Below are 21,452 nucleotides of genomic sequence, written 5' to 3'. Positions count from 1 at the left end.
CAGGCTTTGAATATACAGTTAAATACAATCTAAAAGTAGCTGTTTGTTGGATAAAAGTCCTGAATAACTGTTTAATAATCTTCATCCTGTTTCTGTCCATGTATTGAGACTGACTTTTGACTCTCTTGTGTTTCTTTTCTGTTCTTCGCTTCAGGAAAGTGCAGTGATCCCTTCCCACGCTGATCTGACTTTTACCGTGCTGCTGTTTAATGCCGACTCTGCTGGAAACCCTCTGGAGCACTTCAGTGCAGAGGAAGCAGGTCAGACGTTCTCACACTGTGGACTCATTTTTCACTGCAACAGAAAGTCCTGCATTTGGTCTCAGGACAAGAACATTTACACAACAACTGCATGTTTTAGTATTTTCTTCATAGATTATTTGAAATTTGATGTAAAACGTCCTCCAGTTCTGGAACGACCCACATTCTGCCCAGATTAGAACGTTCTAATCGTCCTGGTTTCTAGAAGACGTAGGGATGGGTCCCGGAGGATCTGCATCGCTAACCTTTACCGTTTCCTCTCTCAGGGCTCCACAGTTTCTACTTCCTGCTGCTGCTGGCCTACTTCATCGCCTGCTGCATCTACGTCCAGCCTCTGTACCAGGCTCTGAGGAAGGGAGGGCCGATGCACACCGTCCTCAAAGTCCTGACCACAGCGCTGGCCCTGCAGGGCTGCTCCGCCCTCTGCAACTACATCCACCTGGCCAGGTAGGAGCCTCACGCACACCCACTGTTTAGAACAGGAGCGAGCAGCGATTCCCTCTCTGAGTGTTTTATTAGATCCATAAAATGACGGAGGAAAGCTGGACAAGTTTCTATGACTTTATTGGTTATTTTTAAAACATCGTTTGGGGATTTTATTTTATTCATCATTGCCAGACAGTAAAAACACTGAAATTAACATAATTTTTCCACCACAGAAGGTGGATAAAAGTGTGGAAGCAGCAGTAAAACGAGCTGCACTGACATCACTACTAAATATTTATGGTGGTTCCTCAATAATCAAGTTTTTAAACGGTGTTTTTGCAGCTGATTCACGTAAACTAAGAACCTGGATGAGTCCGGACACCACGCCAAGCTTCTTTTAAAAAAGACAAAAACGAGACACAAAATGACAGAAAGGAGACACAAAACGACAGAAACGAGACAAAATGACAAAAAGGAGACACAAAACAGCAAAAACGAGAGAAAATGGGAAAAGCGAGACACAAAACGACAAAAAGGAGATACAAAATGACAAAAACAAGGCACAAAACGACAAAAACCTGATTCACGTAAAGTAAGAACCTGGATGAGTCCGGACACCACGCCAAGCTTCATTTAAAAATCTGAGACTTTTCCTAACCCTCATTTGTCAGGGATGAATAACTGAGATGGTTTATACTTTGAAAACTGACTGCATCTTTGGGTGCTGTTCTCCCATTCAGCAGCCATTAGAGCAACACAGTGAGCGCAGATACAGTGGTGGAAAAAAGTTTTTGGCCACCCTTAAAATTTTACACAATCTCAGATATTATCATGAAATATTTGGGGAAAAATCTTTTTTGTGTTTCCAAAAGTGTATCTGCATTACACAGGCACAAACCAATGCAAAAGGTATATTTTTAGTTTTTTGTTGACCAGAAATACTAGCAAAACTAAATACAACTGAAGTGAAGTTGGTGTAGTAACGTGTTTCTGTTGCCTCCTCCTGGTTCCTGCAGGTATTCCAGAGATGGTGTTGGTCTTCCACTGATGGGCAGCCTGGCAGAATGTACGTCCTTTACTTCACTTCTTTAAGTTTCTTCCATTCATATTATCAGCTCAGTCATTCATATGAAATCAAACAAGTCTGAAAAACCCTGCTGACTCTCTACCTACTGTAGCTTCAGGATATTTAATGAAGCCGTGCAACATTTTACCTTCATATCATGAACATTTTCAGAGTTTAATTACACAAGGTTGGGTTTAAATTGGAAACTTTTTAATTTGTCATTTTTACCTCCATCCGGGTGACACAATCTGAAGACAGTTTTTCTTTTCTTGAACCCGTTTTGATCTTCATTATCATGGCTTACATAGACATCATAGTTTCTACAGTTTCATGCTGCGATGAGCATCAAAGTAAAATAATTCTGTGAATCGTGTCTCTAGATGATCCTGGTTCCTTCTTCCATCGTCTCTAATAGTTCAGACCAACCAGCTACCAACATGCTGATATGAGCCTTGAAGTTTTCTCTGGTGAATGATCAGAATCACATCCAGGAAACCAATGGTTGTTTCTAGAACTCTAAAGTGTTCACACTAGGAGACATCCCATAGAACTGAAGATCACAGCTGGTTACAGAGAAGATGAACAGAAACCAGATTCAGTGTTGGGATATAAAACTGATCTGGTGTCAGTTTCTACCAGAAATCTGCTGTGGTGATGAAGTTCTGAGGCTCAGAAATGATGGAAAAAGTTTGACAAGTTAGCAAAGCGCCGTGGCTGTAAGTCAGAGGTAAAACTTCATGACTTCCTGAAACAGACTGAAGTTAGTGTAGATGACAGTGGGCTGATCCCGAGGGGGTCGTCACTCATGGAATGATCCAACCAATACGTTTCAGATACGTGTCCAGCAAAGTGGTTTTTCCATCTTTTGCAATAAGAGCCCGGTTTTCACGCAGCAACAGTGTAAAATGTTTGCGTCTGGGTGAAACACTTTAGGTACTTTTCCACTGGCACCTCCTTGGTTCGACTCTCCTCGGTGTGTGAGGTTTTCCATCAGGACTAGTTCCTGGTACCAGGTACTATTTTAGTACCTACTCAGCCAGGGTTCCCAGCGAGCTGAGTTGAGCTGATAATGTGACGTCTATAGAGTGCAGGCCACTGATTGGACAGGGACTGACGACACATGAGAGCGACTTCACGAAAACCAGCGAGTATTTTGTGACTTCAAGAAACTTTTACCGCACATACTAAATTTAAAAAGAAAAAAATTGTACATATATAAGCTGCACCTGTCTATAAGCCGCATGTGTCCACGTTGTAACGAGATATTTACACGAAAGATTTTTTTAACTTTTAGTTAAATAAATGCTTTTTTCTGAACAGTGTAACACGACAGTAAAACGCAATGAGTCAGTTCTTCATGCTGACGACTCCAACGTCTCACCATGGATTCATTGATGCCAGTTTACTGCAGCAGCTCTATTTCCTTCTTCCACAGGCAGATTGATTGCCTTTAACTTAAAACCTGCATCACACACATTTCTTTGTGTGTTTTCCATGATGAGGGTGTGTGCATGAAGTGCAAAATGACTGATCTGAAGAATTTAGTGTGAGTGCGTTTGATTGAATTGGAACAGTTTCATTGGTCTGATGTGACGAGGCTAAACGTATTGATTTCATGAAACTCACCTGTAAAAATCTATACAATATCCGCATCATTGTTTAAGCCACAGGGTTCAAAGCGTGAGAAATAAGTAGCAGCTTATAGTCTGGAAACTACAGTACATTACTTATCCCATTGGTGAGTATATTTTGAAAGTAACGTGGTTGTCTCCTGTATGCAGACAGTAAAGTAGCTACCGGGTTGCCGTGCTATGATGACTCCACCCACTATGAGGTGGTACTCAGTTGTAATGGAAAACAACCTAAACTGAACCAAGTCCAGCAGAGTAGGTGCTAATGGAAAAGTGCCGTTTGCTGTCACTGACTGTGACCCAGATGTCCAATCACAGAGGAGCAAGGGTCACAGTTCTGCTTGTGTGAGTGTTGAACATCACTTAAGGAACAGTTCAGACTCCTGCTGGTGTCTCAGTATCTGCTCTGAACCAGAAGACAGACAGACGTTTTGTTTGCCGTTGGTCTACGAGGTAAACAGCAGAGGTGCAGATGTTAGTGTTCACACTTTGGTCGACTCACCTGTTTAGAGAGACCTCTGTGATCACATGATGGATTATTTCATGTCTTCTTCTTGTCTCTCCTGTGCAGTCTGGGACATGGTGTCCCAGGTGTCCATGCTCTACATGCTGCTGAGTCTCTGTATGGGCTGGACTCTGAGTCGAGGCAGGAAGCCTCAGTCCAGACCTCTGCAGTGGGAGCATTCTCCAGCCTCCACGGCCGTCGCTGTCGGTGGCGTCATCACACAGGTACGTAGGAACAGAGTCCTGTCCAGGTAAGAGCCATGTGGCTCAGACTGAAGGGACAAAGGATGTGAAGATGAACCAACCACTAAGAGCAGACTGTGTTTCAGGGAGTGCTGCTGCTGTGGGAGCAGTATTCAGAGTCCGACAGCGAACATCACAGCTTCCACGCCCAGCAGAGCCTGGCAGGCCTCCTCCTCATGGCTCTGAGAGTGGGCCTGGCTCTGCTGCTGGCCTCCGTCCTCTACCAGATCATCTCCACCGAGAGGAGCACCCTGAAGAGAGACTTCTACCTCAGCTTTGCCAAGGTAAACCCCCCGCTGCTCTGAGGACCAGCCTCCAGACACAGCAGCAGCTCCTCAGGTGGTCAGCAGATGTTTGTTTCCTCTCTGCAGGGATGCTTCCTGTGGTTCCTCTGTCACCCCGTCCTCATCCTCACGTCCACCGTCTTCAACGAGCACCAGAGAGAGAAGGTCTGAAAGCACACAGAGCATGTTCTAGCAGGTCTCTTCTTCCTGAAGTTCACATCCATCAAAACTCTCAGGAGGTTTTGCAGTGATGAGAAGAACGGCGTCACTAAAGGCGTTATTTTTTTCAGTAATGGATAATCTAACTAATTACTATTTCCATTGTTACAACACCGTTACCGACAATTAAATGGGGCGCGTTATAAACTAAAGCTCCTCATTGAAGCTCTTGTTATCAGACTTGACTCTCAGTCACAGGAGCTGCAAAAACTATTTTTTATTATTGGTGAGGGAGGGATGAGACAACCACATAAGTGATGATGACTGGCTAAAGCTTGCTTTATGCTTGCCGCGTCCACGAGGTTTGTTTTTTTTTAAAACTTTATTTACACAATGCTGTGTACAATATGGCTCAATAGCGCCGTCACGACCAAATATTGGGATACTCGCGTCCAGCTCTACTTACCACACACTGCTGCACATGTCATCCATCTCTATATCCTCCTAGATTTCCCTCGTCTTGTTGATCTGATTCTGCTGTTCCTGTGAAAGCTCCATAGGTCTGTTGTGTATCGACCTACTCCTGCATTTGCTCCTAAAATGCTGTCAGTAATTTCCACCGCAGATTTTATAATTAAACCAGGAAAGAGGTAGAAAAAGGCGCACATTAAAGGAAAAAACCCAACAGCAGTTAAAATACCCCCCACTCACTGACATGCAGATTCGCACAGGGCTAGTAGTATCACAGGACGTTGGTGTTTGGCGAAATATGGTCGGTAATTTGCAGGAGAATTATTACTTTACAAATTACTGACATGGAGCATTCACACAGGATTAAGATCACTGACATCCTCCACAGTTATTACAAATCACCAGAGGTCTCCAGGTTATACTGATCCTGTGCGAATAGGGCTGTATTTAAACTAAAAAAACAAGTAACGCAATAGTTACTTTCCCTGGTAACTAGTTACTTTTATAGTGGAGTAATTCAGTTACTAACTCAGTTACTTTTTTTGAGAAGTAACTATAGCTAATTAATTTTTAAGAGTAACTTGCCCGACAGTGGTAATTTGGCAGAAAAATATATTTAACGTGCTTTTTAAACTAGTCTTTCATTCGGTGTTCACTCAGTTTGACTCTCATCTAAAGCAAAAAAATAAAGCAGCTGATTGATTTGACACTTTCTCTCCAAAGTCCACTGCAGAAAACATCTCTGGGGTTCTTGTAGGACTGAACGGATTCCGTTGGACTTGTACACCGAGTTGTGTTGAAAGGACACATAGAACCGAAGCTGTGGAACGAAGGATTTCTCATTCGGGACATTCAGTTTCTCCGTCCTCCAGACTGCAGAACCAGAACCTCCTCTAACTCGTGTTTCTTGTGTTTAGGTGGTGACCATCGGTGTGATCCTCTGCCAGTCCATCTCCATGGTGATCCTCTACCAGCTCTTCCTGTCTCGCTCTCTGTACTGGGAGGTGTCCTCTCTGTCCTCGGTGTCTCTGCCGCTCACCATGTCAAGAACCAACCACAGGGGGCGCTACTGAGCACGGAGGACTTTCCGTGACGCCGCAGGGACGCATCTTTCTCCTTCTACAGCCGCAGGACGACATTCCCAGCAACAGCCTACCTCGAGCTACAGACGGCGACCGGAACCGGTAGCTAGTTAGCGGAAGTTAGCGGAGTTGAAGACGGATTCATCAGGATTACGGAGATAATCATACAAACGGTTCGATTCCCTACGTCACCACTGAGCTCTGGATTTAGACTCGGCTCGTTTTAGCTGGAAAGACTTGAAGTTGCCAAAGAGATGGTTTGTAAGACGGAACAACTGGAGTTCATGTGCAAACTACACGACAAGGCCCAAACCAAGAACGCCTCCAAACAAAGCCATTCCTCTGGGACTATTTTCAGCTGCGAATGAATACACGCTTTTCTATTTTGGACCTTCATCAGAATTGTTTCTGATAGTTTTTGGTGGAAAACTGTGGCAGGTTGTTGGTTTCTGTCTTGTCATCGGATTGAAGACGCGTCAGTGGAAGGCTGGACGGATCGAAGCAGCACGAGTTCCGAAAAAAGACATGGAAAAGCCAAAAATATCACCCTAGCTGTGCGTTGAGTTATTTTTCCGTGGATTTATTCGTCAGGAGACAGCATGTGAGACCTCTGAAAACCCCTCCGACCTGTAGCTGAAAACACACTGCATGACTCCACATGAGGAGGAACCAAAGCCTACTAAGAATGAATCCCTCTGTGTAAATACATTCCAGTGACGTTCCGACTCCGCATCCTGAGCGAGGCTCGTTAGACGACCTCTAACTGGTGTCGGTCGGAGCCCAGAGGGACGCGATGAAGACAGCTGACATATTTATTCAGTTATTTATTTTGCAGAGTGGATATTTGGAGAGCAGCACATTATAAAGAAATCACAGGGTTTTTGTTTTGTGCAGCTTCATGTTTGTTTCCACTGTTCAGATTTTCAAGATGCGTTAATGTCGTTACACTACATGAAAGCTCAACTGCAGCAACACTTTCTAGCTTTTCCTGGAGCTTTCAGCCGTCACTCTGACACATCACCGTGACTCGTTATCACCTCGTTAAAGTGTCTGACTTTGGTCACAGTGTTTAAATCCATCCACCTCCATTCACGTGGATGAAAGCATTAAAAAAAAAGCTAATAAGTGGGCTTTGAGTTAACAGTGTCCTGAAGTTTTCTTTCACTCATCCCTAAAATGCATTATTATCCTTTAGCTGAGACACTTTTTGAGGACACTTCTTCTGTTTTTAATCCTCTGAACCTCAAGCAGTTGCTGGTTTTTGCAGGTTTTTCACTGCAGTATGAAATCCTGTCCCTGTATGGAAACCTGTCTGTGCAGCGTAACAGCAGAAACGCTGCAGAAGAAACGGGTGACTCTACATATTATAGAGCAGGGTTGTCAAACATGTGGCCCACGGGCCAAAAGCGGCCCTCCAGAGGGTCCAATCCGGCCTGACTTTGTAAAGAGTAAAATTTCCAGAGAAGACATTAACTGCAGATTGTAAATTAGTAAAACTATGAATTTAAAATAATTTCTAGGCAATGGCAAGTTGTTTTGATCAGAAAGTGAAATGTTATATTGGTCATTGTCCATTTGTCGCTTTGTGTCTCATTTTTTGTCATGTTTTGTCTTGTTTTTGTTGTTTTTTGTCTGACTTTTGTCGTTTGTTTTGTTTGCTTTTTGTCATGCTTGTATATTTTGTCTTATTTGTCTCATTTTCTCTTTTGCTTTATTCATTGTTTTGTGCATTGTTTTGTGTAATTTTTTGTCTTGTTTATGTCATTTGCCCATTTTTTTGGCACTTTCTAACTTTTTTGCCTCATTTTTTGTCTCTTTTCTGTTTTGTTTCATGTCTGTGAGATTTTTTGTCGTTTTGTTCTCGTCATTTTGTGTCACGTTTTTGTAATATTTTGTCCTGTTTTTTGATGTTTTTTGTCTTTTCTTGTCCGACTGTTGTTTCGATCATGACTAAATGTTGTGTTCCTTTGTAGACACTCTATGATCTGGAAGTTGTAATGTGGAAATGATAAACTGAGGTATAATGTTGTTGAAATTGAATTTATTTTTCTAAAGAAACTTCAGGTTGTTCATGATGTTTTGTTCATTAAATGTGAACATTTGAAGAACATACTTTTTTGCAAAAAAAAGCAAAGGAAAAATTTTGAGTTTTATGGGTTAATATGCTGTAGTTTAACTGGTCCGGCCCACTTAAGATCAAATTGAGCTGAATGTGGCCCTTGAACTAAAATGAGTTTGACACCCCTGTTATATTTATTTTAGCATCACTGTGGAAAACCAGCTGAGAAAACCTGAATTTTTCTCTCTTTACTTTCACAAATGGCTTCACAGTTGCACCAAAGAACATTTTTTTAATTTGATGAAATCTGGTCTGAGCAAACAAAAGTCATTTGCATTAAATGTCACATTTTTAAGCTTAGATTTGGTCCATTTTCCGAACGAATCTGCACTTTACAGACTAAACCCTGTCAGAAAGTTAAAATCTCTGCTTTTACAGTTCATTCCAATGATAAATTGAGCTGTTTTGGTGATTGTTTTTTTTTAAATCATGGTTCAGAGGGTTAAAAAAAAAAATTTATTTTTCAATTGGATTATTTACGTTCATGTTTCCAAGCGTCGTTGATGCTGCTCAGGCTTGTACCAAACATGAATGTTGCTCCATCGCACCAACAGTGATCAAAAACTCCACATGACACCTTTAGAGATTATCACCACTGAGATCCAACATGGACTTCCAACGTGATGTAACGTTCTGAGAGAAATGCTGAGCCGCTAATGAGATACACAACATCATTCTTACATACGAGCCCCTGTGGGAGGCTTGCTGTCACTTAGTAGAAACAGTGCACGTGCAGAAATGTGCACACTGTACGGGGATTTTTCCTTTATTTTGTCCCACAGTAACAATCCCATAAATGCATGTCTGCCTTTTTTGTAGTGTTCACATCTCACACCTGAGTTGCATTTTTAGGGTCCGAGCACCGACTGGTGCGAAGACCCTATTGGAATGCAAGGAATTATTTATTATTATTATTATTATTATTATTATTATTATTATTATTATTATTATTATTATTATTATTATTATTATTATTCTTTTCCGGACTTTTGAATTGCCTTTTTGGCGGCCTTATCATACCCCAAAACGCATCAAACGTGGCATGCTCATCAGGCCTCGCGAAAAATTTGATATTTTATGGGAGTTGCGCATGTGTGTGGCAAAATGGCTCCATAGCGCCCCCTGGAAAATTGAAAATTTGGTCATTAGGCCAACTTGCACGATGTTTCATGTACAGCTACAAAATTTTGTATGCATATTCAGCACATCAGGAAACCCAAAAAAGTCAATCATGACCACGCCCTAACACCAACAGGAAGTCGGCCATCTTGAATTAGCTGTAAATTTTTCAAAATTAATAACTCATCGGGGATAAGTCCGACAGACGTCAAATTTGGCCAATATATGCAAACACGCGACCTGATGAAAAATTATCAAAATGTTCATTTCATTTCAAAGGGCGTGGCCATGGCGACTCCCAAAAAAATGGATCCTTCGCCATGAAACAGGAAGTGGTGTCTAACTCAGCTGTACATGGTCCAATCTGCCTGAAATTTGACATGTGTGATCAATGTCCAGCCCTGACAATATCCATGTGGTTATATCATTCACAGTCATAGCGCCACCTTGTGGTAGCAGGAAATTGACATTTTTCACACTTTGATGTACTATTCTTAGCACGTTGATCAGATTCACCTCAAATGTGGTAACATAAGCCTGAACACATTGATGATGATTCCCAAAGAAAATGGTGACTCGTCGTCAAGGGGCGTGTCTGTGGCATTGCGGCGAATTTCGATTTCTCGCCATAAAAATTGAATTATTAATATCTCAGCTGGAAATGATCCAATCCGGACCAAACTTGATGTGATGGACACCAGTCCGGTTCTGAACACATCCACATTCATAAATTTAGAAATACTCATAGCGCCACCTATTGGCAACAGGAAGAAATTGTCATTACATTTGCACGTGCCATTGCCTGATACTTTGTCATATGATTCTGAAAATTGGTCAGGTGAGTGACCACACATTGACGATGGCACAGTGTGAAGATTTTGACGATTCATAAAACGCTGTTGCCGTGGCAACGTATCGTTGCCGGAATAAACAAAGTACTTTTTGACAGGTTAAAAATGCTCAAATGCTCGCCAAAATTACCACACATATCTGGACCGGCAACCCATTTCAGATTTTAGGGAAACTGCACATGTGTTTGGCAAAATGGCTCCATAGCGCCACCTGGAAAATTTCAAACATTTACTACGGCCAGTACGTGTCACCTAGAATTATGAAACTTGGTAGGCATATGTAACTCGTCAAGACACACCAAAATGTAATTGACAGCCATGCCCAAAACCCAACAGGAAGTCGGCCATTTTGAATTATATGTCATACGTTTTGACGATTTTGGGTCATTTTTGTACATTTTCAAAAGCTATAAACTCACATAGGGTAACACCGAGAGAGCTGAAATTCGGCCAGGATGTAGTCCAGGCATGGGTGATCAAAAGTTATCAAAATGCTCACCTTAAGTCTGAGGGCGTGGCCATGGCGGCCTCGTGAATTTTGATGCTTCGCCATGAAACATCAACTGCTGTGTAACTGCCCTAAACATGCTCCAATCTGCCTCAAACTTTACAGGTGTGATCAGAGTCCAGTCCTGATCACATCCATAGGCCGACATAAACTCTCGGTCGCAGCGCCACCTGGTGGTTGGAAGGAAATGCTCTATAACTAGCCTGGACATGGTCCGATCTGCCTGAAATTTTACGTGTGATCAGAGTCTGACCCTGATCACATCCATAGGCCAATATACACTCTCGGTCGCAGCGCCACCTGGTGGATGGACAGGAAAAGCTCTAGAAGTAGCCTGAATATGCTCCAATCTGCCTGAAATTTTGCACGTGTGATCAGAGTCCAGCCCTCATCGCATCCATAGGCCGACATGCACTCTCGGTCGCAGCGCCACCTGGTGGATGTGCGTGGATTCGCCGACCAGCAAGGATGCGAGGACCCGTCCAACGCTGCTTGCAGCTTTAGTTTACTTTTTGATCGCAACAACTTGTCAAGATATGGAAATGATTTTAATTTGATATTCATTTCCACGTGTAGTAATCCTGACACCACAGCATACAAACTAAACAGGAACTATTAAGGAAGAAGTTTCGGTTATCTCCCTGCCTTGTAAATGGAGAAAATTTATTTTTAAAAAATGCATAAAAGTTTTCTTGGTGCATGAACTGAGGCTGCTGACTGACCTTATATTGCACAATGTTCAATGTCTTTAAATATTTTCACAGTAAGGATTCATCTGTCGATCTATCTATACCTGAAACCTGATCCTCTGTATATAGTCTTCTACATGTTTGTTGTTTTTTTTTTTTTAAGAATAAAGTCATCTGTATATAATGCTATGGGCAATTTTTGCACCGTTTTTTTCTTATTTATTCTTGCACTGCCTTTATACTCTTATACTTTCTCCTTTCCTAAGGAAGAAGTTTCGGTTATTTCCCCAGTTATGTTTGAAATGTAACATTACTTCTTCAGCTCAGTGCATCAGTGATCATATTGGTTTAGTGGTTGGAAGTCAATAAAACATTAGCGTCAGTCAAATTGAATGCGTCAGTGGATGGAAGTGGTGGTTGCCTTGTGCTGCTCTTCACTTCACTGCAGCTCCATGGCTCCATCTGCTGGACGGACAGAAGTGCAGCAGCTGATGGCAGCTTCTTTGACCTCACGCTGCTGTCAGACCCACAGATTAGGGTTTATTTCAGATATATATAATAGAAAATAGTAATTAAAAAATAAGCTGATGTTGTATTTTTGCAGCAGTGAGTTTTACAGGGTTAAGAGCAACCAGTCAAAGGTTATTACTGAGGATTTTAAACAAAAACATTCAGGCAAACAGTTAACATCATAGGGTGCCTGACATGTTTGTTTTTTTTCCGGGTCGATACAGATTTTTTTTGTAATCAAGGAGATCAATAACCAAGATTTGGAATCACTACACATTTGCAGAAAAAATAAAGTTTTTGAACAGCACATAAAGTTAAGTTAAAATTAAAATAATCACGAGTTGCAGCCTTTGCTTATTTATGTTTTACATGCTGAAGTTGTCCTTCAGTGTTTCACTGATCAGATTGTGCTGTGGGCAGGACAAGATCAGAGGGAGGCAGCTGCAGCAGACCCAAAGTAGTTTCACATTCATTTATCTGATCAGATTTCAGGGGGCTTTTTTTTTTTTTTTTTTTTTTTAAGAAATGGGACCAATAATTGAAAACATGCTAAATATCAGATGGGATCATTGGTGTCACAGGACATCTGCAGACACAGGTCAAAGATTACAAGGAGTTTATTTAACGAATGAAACTAAAACCAACACAGAAAGGATAACTAAACCAAGGTGAAAACAAAAAGGGGAAACCAGACTAATTGTAGGAGAAAGGTTCTGGTTTCAAAGTCTGTGGTCTGGCAGAGAGCGGAAGAATGAAGAACCGGGCCTTCGTGGATTAAGGTGATTGAGAACAGGTGAATCAACCCCCACACCTGTGAGAGAGATGGATGGATGGATGGATGGATGGATGGATAGATGGGGATGGATGGATGATGGATGGATGGATGGATGGATGGATGGATGGATGGATAGATAGGTAGGGAGGTAGATGGACCATAGATAGATGGATGGATAGGTAGATCCTGCAGTGGGGAAATTTTCAGTGTGGCAGTAGCAGATAGGAAAAAAAGTTAAAAAAAAAAAAAAGCAGCACTCAGTGCACAGATATAAATAGATGCTTTCTCCTTAGAGAAGAAATAGAAATGCTTGTAAAAAAAAAAAAACCCTGTGAAATTGCACATATTGACTTATTTACATTTTATTGCAGTTACTTCATGGGTGATCTGAACTACTGGGAGCAGGCTTGATTGAACACAGTCTGACTGCTGCAGGAAGGAAGGACCTCCTTCAAACATCGTGGGTGAAGCAGTCTGTCCCTGAAGGAGCTGCCGGTGATGGTCCTGTTTCCTGCAGGGGGTGGGAGATGTCCTCCATGATAGACAACAGCTTTGTCATCATCCTCCTGTCTACCACCAGCCCAGGACAGAGCTTGCTTTCTTAACCAGTTTCTTTAGTCTCTTCCTGTCTGCAGCCGTGATGCTGCTGCTCCAGCAGACCAGTCCATACAGGATGGCTGATACCACCACACAACCATAAAAGGTCCTCAGAATTGCTCCCTGCACCCCGAAGGACCTCAGTTTCCTGAGCAGGTGAAGTCTGTTCTGACCTTTCTTACACCGTGCGTTGGTGTTCTATCTCTAGACATGTTTGAATGTCTTTATCAATAAATGCTCAAACATATGTTGAGTGTCAGCTCAGCTCTTTGTTCCATACATGTAAATGTTCCTATGTGATTGGTGTCTTGCAGTCAGAGTGTAAAGAATTGAAGCTGTCAGAGGCTTTCTGTGGTGAAGAGGCTGCAGGACATCAGCTGCTCCAACAGGTGAAGCCTTTGTTCTTTGGCTCCAACCAGAAGCAGCAATAAATCAGCATGAGCTGCAGCTTATCCACCTCATAGAGTGTATAATAAAGAAACCAAGAGGTTTTAGTTGATAGCTGTCGCTAGCAGTGTGTTGTTCAGGTTGTGAGGAGAAGTAAAAAGCTTACAGCACCTGGTATTCCCAGGTAGTCTCCCATCCAAATACTAACCAGGCCCAACCCTGCTTAGCTTTGCAGATCAGATGAGATCAGGTGTATTCAGTCTCAGAAACAAACCTCACATGATTCAGATCTCCACTCACACCTTTTATTTGTCGTTTGGTTGCGCCAGTACTAATTGATAGCATCATTTAAGCAAAGTTAGAGCAACATCTTGTAGGACAGGTGGTGTAGAGGTAAGTTTTTTGCCTCCCCGGTACCTTAGTACCTTTATTATCTTCACTTCCTTAATACTTTTGTGTACCATCATTTACGAAAACTAACAGCTACACCCAGTAGGAAGGATAGCGCAGTGGTAAGTTATCTGCCTCTCATCCAGGAGGTCCTTGGTTGGAATCCAGCTCAAGGCTCTTTTTACACTTTGGCTGCATGACAACCTCTTGCAACCATCATTACAACAAACTCCACCAGGGACCTTGTGTGACAGATAGCTCACACAGAGGGTGTGTGTCTGTCATGTGGACGGTCACGGTTCGAATCCCCGCTGGGATAGTGGAGTGGAAAGGTTGTGGTCTGGAGTGGAGTGTCACTGGACTGGAGTGGATCCTGGAAAAAAGGAAAACCAGGAGATTTACCCATAAGCAAGGCACGAAGGCACGAAGGCACGAAGGCACGAAGGCACGAAGGCACGAAGGCACGAAGGCACGAAGGCACGAAGGCACGAAGGCACGAAGGCACGAAGGCACGAAGGCACGAAGGCACGAAGGCACGAAGGCACGAAGGCACGAAGGCACGAAGGCACGAAGGCACGAAGGCACGAAGGCACGAAGGCACGAAGGCACGAAGGCACGAAGGCACGAAGGCACGAAGGCACGAAGGCACGAAGGCACGAAGGCACGAAGGCACGAAGGCACGAAGGCACGAAGGCACGAAGGCACGAAGGCACGAAGGCACGAAGGCACGAAGGCACGAAGGCACGAAGGCACGAAGGCACGAAGGCACGAAGGCACGAAGGCATTTTTGCAAATTTTGCCCTTTTCTTCTATTCGTCAAGGCGGTGACATCAACACTGAAAGAAAAAAAAACAATCCACAAAATCAAAAAAAGAAGATAATCTACACAACTTTTAAAGAACACGCTAAAAAACACAATACTAAAAAGTCACACTCTTCTCCTCATCACTCATTTTTACATTTTAACACAATTTCAAAGCCACACAAATCACATTCTTCATGTCAAATCACTTCTCTTCACTACAAATGGGAGAGAACAGCAAACAAATAAAATACAACTTATGGCTTAAATATCTTCAAAATCTCTTTGCTATTCCTCTACATTCAAATTCCTCAACACCACTCAACAATCACCTGCAGGATCTCTTACTTCTTTCTTAGCTCTGACAAAACATCTTCAAGACTCTGAGAAGACAACTCATTTTCAACACATTTGCTGCTTCGTCTAAGTGTCCACACACATCTCCAGTCATCCACAGGCCTCACCACTGATCAGCTGCACAAACTTACATGTTAAACTTCTCCAAAGATAAAATACAGGCCCTTCTGTCTGATCACAACTTTTACTGGTGGCTCATATTTCAAGTTCATTTCCTTGCAAAGTCTTTATTTTGGATTAAAGTGGGATCTGTGACCAGGCAGATCACTTGTTTATTCTTAGCATTTGGATTTCACTGACATTCCTGTCATGTAGAAAAATAGAAATATCTTTGCATTGATTCAGCTAAACTAACTGCAGACACTGAGAGGCGTAAAGTTCAACAAATGCTGTTTTTATTTACTTCACTGGTGACATCAGTAGATGCTTGCAGTGAAACCACCACTGCAAATATTTATGCATTAAGTATCACAACTGAAAACTCCCTACAAACGTCCACTTCTAACACCACAAACATTGTCCAGAGGAAATGATATTAGCTGAACATAAAAACATGTAAAACAGCTCTGATGCTTTCATCCTGAGCTCCACTCAAACATTTCACTGTGCAGCAGCTCAGCAGTTTGTTTAAGAAAAGCATTTAGGTTCAATCTGTGAAGCCCAAAACCCACCAGCTTTGAAAAATGACACCATTTACCAGAGTCACAAACTGTAAAAACAGAAGGAATTGTTGGATTTTCTATGTGAATGTGTCGCCTCTCTAGTTAACTCACCCGGTTACGTCTCCATCCTGACGCTGCTCTGCTGGACCGGAGCTTCTGGACCAGCCGGGTGGACCTTCCTTCACAGATCTTCCCGGTGGGAGTGATTCTGAGTCGGCCTTGGTTGACTGCAAACTCCTTAAAATGGACACATGAGAGGAAATCGTGGACAAATCGATACAACAGCTTGTTCGGTTTGTCCTGTTCTTAAATGGGTAGAAAACTGCTGAGAGCTCTCAGTTCAATTCAATTTTCAATTCAATTTTATTTATATAGCGCCAATTACAGTCAAATTGTCTCGAGACGCTTTACAGAACCCATATGCCTGACCCCCAGAGCAAGCCAAAAGGCGACAGTGGCAAGGAAAACACCCTTTTAACAGGGAAAAAAACCTCGAGCAGAACCCGGCTCTAATGTGGGGGGACCATCTGCCTGCTGGCCGGGCGGGTTGAGAGGGACAGAAGAGGTAGAAAGGTAGAGATAGAGGGGTAGAGGTAGAGATAGAGGGGTAGAGATAGAGAGGTGGGGGGGTGGGACACAAGGACCATAAAACACAGCCACACATCTGAAGCATCCAGCATCCAGCTCTGGGACCAGGGACACTCGGAGAAAGGACACAGAAAGAAACAGAGTGAATGTAATGCAATAATGGTATATATAGTAAATACATAGGTAGTTAGAGAAGGGCTCAGTGCATCAAGAGAGGTTCCCCAGCAGTCTAGGCCTATAGCAGCATAACTAGGGGCAAACTAAAGGGACGTCAAGAGGGGAAGTCAGTTGTGCAAATGAAAACACCAGCATACCCCGTCAGGGTCCCCCAGTCAGCCCTAACTATAAGCTTTGTCGAAAAGGAAGGTTTTAAGCCTGGTCTTAAAAATAGAGAGGGTGTCCGCCTCCCGAACCCAAACTGGGAGCTGGTTCCACAGGAGAGGCGCCTGATAACTGAAGGCTCTGCCTCCCATTCTACTTTTAGAGATTCTAGGAACAACAAGTAAGCCTGCAGTCTGAGAGCGAAGAGTTCTGCTAGGATAATATGGTACTATCAGGTCTTTAAGATATGATGGAGATTGGTTGTTAAGAGCTTTATATGTCAGAAGAAGGATTTTGAATTCTATTCTAGATTTAACAGGAAGCCAATGAAGAGAAACCAATATAGGAGAAATATGATCTCTCTTGCTAACTCCCGTCAGTACTCTGGCTGCAGCATTTTGGATCAGCTGTAGATGTTTCAGAGAGCTATTGGGACAACCTGATAATAAGGAATTACAGTAGTCAAGCCTAGAAGTAACAAATGCATGGACTAGTTTTTCTGCATCACTCTGAGACAGGATGTTCCTGATTTTCACAATATTTCTCAGGTGGAAAAAGGAAGTCCTACAGATTTGTTTTATGTGCGAGTTAAAGGACATGTCCTGGTCAAAGATAACACCGAGGTTCCTCACAGTAGTACTGGAGGCCAATGTAATGCCATCCAGAGTAACTATATGCTTTGAAAGCAATTCTCTAAGATGTTTGGGGCCAAATACAATGACTTCAGTCTTGTCTGAATTTAGTAGTAAGAAATTATAGGTCATCCAGGTCTTTATGTCCTTAAGACAATCTTGCAGTCTAGCTAGCTGATTAGTTTCATTTGGCTTCATAGATAAATACAATTGAGTGTCGTCAGCATAACAATGGAAATTAATACAGTGCTTCCTAATAATGTTGCCTAAGGGAAGCATGTATAATGTGAACAGTATTGGTCCTAAGACAGAACCCTGAGGAACTCCATGATTAACCCTAGTATGCTCAGAAGAGTCATTGTTGACATGCACAAACTGGAACCTGTCTGATAAGTAGGATTTAAACCAGTCCAGTGCTGTCCCTTTAATGCCAATAGAATGTTCTAGTCGCTGTAATAAAAGTTTGTGGTCGATTGTATCGAATGCTGCACTAAGGTCCAATAAAATAAGTATAGAGACCAGTCCATTATCTGACGCTATGAGAAGGTCATTAGTAACTTTCACCAGAGCTAGTTTTCTGTGCTATGATGCACTCTGAAGCCTGACTGAAACTCTTCAAACAAGCTATTCCTTTGTAAATGTTCACATAATTGAGTTGCAACTGTTCTTTCCAGAATTTTGGAGAGAAATGGGAGGTTGGAAACTGGGTCTATAGTTGGCTAAAACATCTGGATCTAGAGTGGGCTTTTTAAGTAAAGGTTTGATTACAGCAACCTTAAAAGCCTGTGGTATATAACCTGTTACTAGAGAGAGATTAATCAGATCTAACATTGAGGAATCAGCTCTGACAGAGTGTTGCTCTGACTCCATGTGTGACTGAGGCTGGAGTGAACAGAGCTGCTGCTGCTCAGATGCAGGCTTTCTTATTAGCACAACAACAGACGCTGCGTTCACTACGTCTGTGGGTGTGGAGCTGATAAAGAGGATCTTCACCACTGACCTGAGCTGCTGCCACACGGTGAGACGTCCAACAGAGTCACTGAGCAGCTGATGATGAAGAAGATGAAGGCTTCAGGAGGAGGTGGAGGAGGAGAAGCTGCAGGGCCACATGAGACACTGAAGAGACAAACCAGAAATGATTCACACACTAGACATGAAGAAAAGAAAACATCAGAGAGTGTAAAATACAAGAATGAGTCCTGAACATCACTGGTGATGAAGCTCGAGGCAGAAAAACTCAAACACAAACTGCCTCAACAACAAGTTCATTTCTATGGTCCAAACTGAGAGCAAGAATTCCTGGAATATTTAGTAAATCTAAACTGTATTTCTGAAATTTAATCCAGACAGGAGAAATATTGTGCATTTTAATATTCGTGTGTGCTGTCCCGATAAGCGGCTGGTGAAGGACTTTCTAAGTCTTATTGCCTCTTTTAATGTGGTTCAGTGTGTGTCGGGTCCCACACATGAACACGGACACACGCTAGACCTGTTCTGTCTTATGGATTGTCTGTGTCGAATATTGAGATCAGTGATAACGTATTCTCTGATCATAAGCCTGTGATTTTTAATGTCAGCTTTCCGTGTGCTGGTCTTAAATCCAGCACTCCTGCTCGGCACTGTCGGGTTTTTGAACTCTCTCTCTGCCGGTCGCTTCTCCGCTGCTTTTAATCAGCTCGGCGTCCCCCTCTAGTTTATCCTCTATGGATACAGAGGAACTCAGCTCATGGTTCCATTCTATTCTGTCAAGGTGTTCTGAACTCCGTGGCTCCTTTAAAGACTGCACATCGTAGAGCAAAACTGGAGCCCTGGTTCAACGACGCAACTGGAGCAGTGAGGAGGGAGTGTGGTAGAGCTGAGCGCAGCTGGAAGAAGAACAAGCTGCAAGTGTCGTTTTTAATTTGAAAAGACCGCTGGAGAGACTATCAGACTGTGGTTAAGGAAGCCAAAAGGGCTCACTTAGCTGGAGTCATTGAGTCAAACTGCCACAACCCTCGAGTTTTATTTAATACCACTGACTCAGTTTTAAATGCTCCCAAGCCGGTTTGCCAGGAAGCATCCATCGAACTGTGCGTCAACTTTCAGGAGTTTTTTATTGATAAAGTTGTTAGTACAAGGGCTCTGATCTCAGCTCCTGCCGTCGACCCCTCTGCCTCTGTCTGCTGCCCGGCTGGGCTCCATAAATTTCAGCCCGTTACTCTGTCGTTTTTCATAGACACTGTCTGCCACATAAAGGGTCCCTCACGACTCCATCCCGCCTCACTTTTTAAAAGAGGTTTTTCCATGTATTGGGCAGTCAGTTTTAAACCGTCATTAACAGCTGTCTGTCCACTGGCGTGGTCCCCCACTAGTTTTAAACACGCTGCAGTCCAAACACTGCTGAAGAAACCTGGCCTCGACACCACAGTTTTATCTAACTTCAGAACAATCTCCAAGCTGCCCTTTCTTTCCAGAATTTTAGAGACAGTTGTTCATGCCCAGCTGAAGTCCTCTTTAGATGAGCACAACGTACTGGAGGTTTTTCAGTCTGGTTTTCAGACTCTGCATAGCACGGAGTCAGCACTGCTACGGGTTTTTAATGATGTTCTCCTGGCAAACGACTCTGGGGATGATGCGGTTCTTGTTCTTAGCCAGTCTGCTCTAGCGCGTCTCCAGTTGGCTCAGAATGCTGCTGCTGCCCTCCAAAATATGAGCACATTACGTCTGTTTTAGCCTCCCTCCATTGGCTCCCCGTGCGCTTTAGGGTTGCTTTGAAGGTTCTTTTATTTGTTCTTAAAGCCTTAAATGGTCTGGCCCCTCCCTACCTCTCTGAGCTGCTCCATCCTCATCCATCCTCATCCCTCCTCACCAACCCTCAGATCAGCTGTTCAGCTGCTTCTGGAGGTTCCGAGGTCTAGGAGGAAGCTCAGAGGAGATAGAGCCTTCTCTGTTGCTGCTCCCAGATTGTGGAATAATCTCCCTATGCACATCAGAGAGGCTCCCTCACTGGCGGTTTTGAAAACCAAACTTAAAACCTATTTTTATTCACTGGCTTTTAACACAGCATGAGACTCTGCTTCTGTTTTATTGTGCTGCTGTCTTAATATGTGTATGTTTTATTTATTGTTTTAATGTTTTATTTCGTTGTTTATTGTACAGCACTCTGTTTCAGCGGCTGCTGTTTTAAAGCGCTTTAGAAATAAAGTTGAGTTGATTTGAGTTGACTTGCATTTAACTGTTAAAGTCAGTGTTTCTAGTTAGGGTCCGAGCACCGACTGGTGCGAAGACCCTATTGGAATGCTAGGAATTATTATTATTATTATTATTATTATTATTATTATTATTATTATTATTATTATTATTATTATTATTATTATTCTTTCTTTTCCTGACGGTTGAATTGCCTTTTCCCCTCATCGGGGATAAGTCCGAGAGACCTCAAATTTGGCCAATACATGCAAACACGCGAACTGATGAAAAGGTATCAAAATGTTCATCTCATTTCAAAGGGCGTGGCCATGGCGACTCCCAAAAAAATGGATCCTTCGCCATGAAACAGGAAGTGGTGTCTAACTCAGCTGTACACGGTCCAATCTGCCTGAAATTTGACATGTGTGATCAATGTCCAGCCCTGATGACATCCATGTGGTTATATACATTCACAGTCATAGCGCCACCTTGTGGTAGCAGGAAATTGACATTTTTCACACTTTGATGTACTATTCTTAGCAGGTTGATCAGATTCACCTCAAATTTGGTGACATAAGCCAGAACACATTGATGATGATCCCCAGAGAAAATGGTGGCTCAACATCAAAGGGCGTGTCTGTGGCGGCACCGCGAATTTCGATTTCTCGCCAAGAAAATTGAATTATTAATATCTCAGCTGGAAATCGTCCAATCTGGACCAAACTTGATATGGTGGACACCAGTCCAAGTCTGAACACATCCACACTCATAAATGTAGAAATACTCATAGCGCCACCTATTGGCAACAGGAAGAAATTGTCATTACATTTGCACCTACCATTGCCGGAAAC

The 21,452-nt window shown here is 42.8% G+C and overlaps 1 protein-coding gene and 1 long non-coding RNA gene across 2 annotated transcripts in view; both read left to right on the top strand.

Moving 5' to 3' along the window:
• The window catches only part of LOC129348107 (integral membrane protein GPR180-like), an 8,961-nt gene extending 807 nt beyond the window's left edge, over positions 1-8,154 (top strand). The window contains exons 2-8 of the mRNA XM_055007602.1: positions 155-260; positions 527-707; positions 1,703-1,752; positions 3,955-4,112; positions 4,217-4,414; positions 4,502-4,579; positions 5,962-8,154. Coding sequence (XP_054863577.1) covers positions 155-260; positions 527-707; positions 1,703-1,752; positions 3,955-4,112; positions 4,217-4,414; positions 4,502-4,579; positions 5,962-6,117 — 927 coding nt within the window. The 3' untranslated portion in view covers positions 6,118-8,154. The remainder of the gene's footprint in view (positions 1-154; positions 261-526; positions 708-1,702; positions 1,753-3,954; positions 4,113-4,216; positions 4,415-4,501; positions 4,580-5,961) is intronic.
• A 4,643-nt stretch (positions 8,155-12,797) lies between these two features.
• Positions 12,798-16,130, top strand: LOC129348112 (uncharacterized). The gene is made up of 3 exons (XR_008600560.1): positions 12,798-13,450; positions 13,609-13,683; positions 15,995-16,130. It is a non-coding gene; the product is annotated as an uncharacterized LOC129348112 (long non-coding RNA).
• Positions 16,131-21,452: the final 5,322 nt, after the last annotated feature.

The sequence above is a fragment of the Amphiprion ocellaris genome, chromosome 23, assembly GCF_022539595.1.
Source record: "Amphiprion ocellaris isolate individual 3 ecotype Okinawa chromosome 23, ASM2253959v1, whole genome shotgun sequence".
Classification (NCBI taxonomy): domain Eukaryota; kingdom Metazoa; phylum Chordata; class Actinopteri; family Pomacentridae; genus Amphiprion; species Amphiprion ocellaris.
This window is presented reverse-complemented; position numbering and strand designations above follow the sequence as displayed.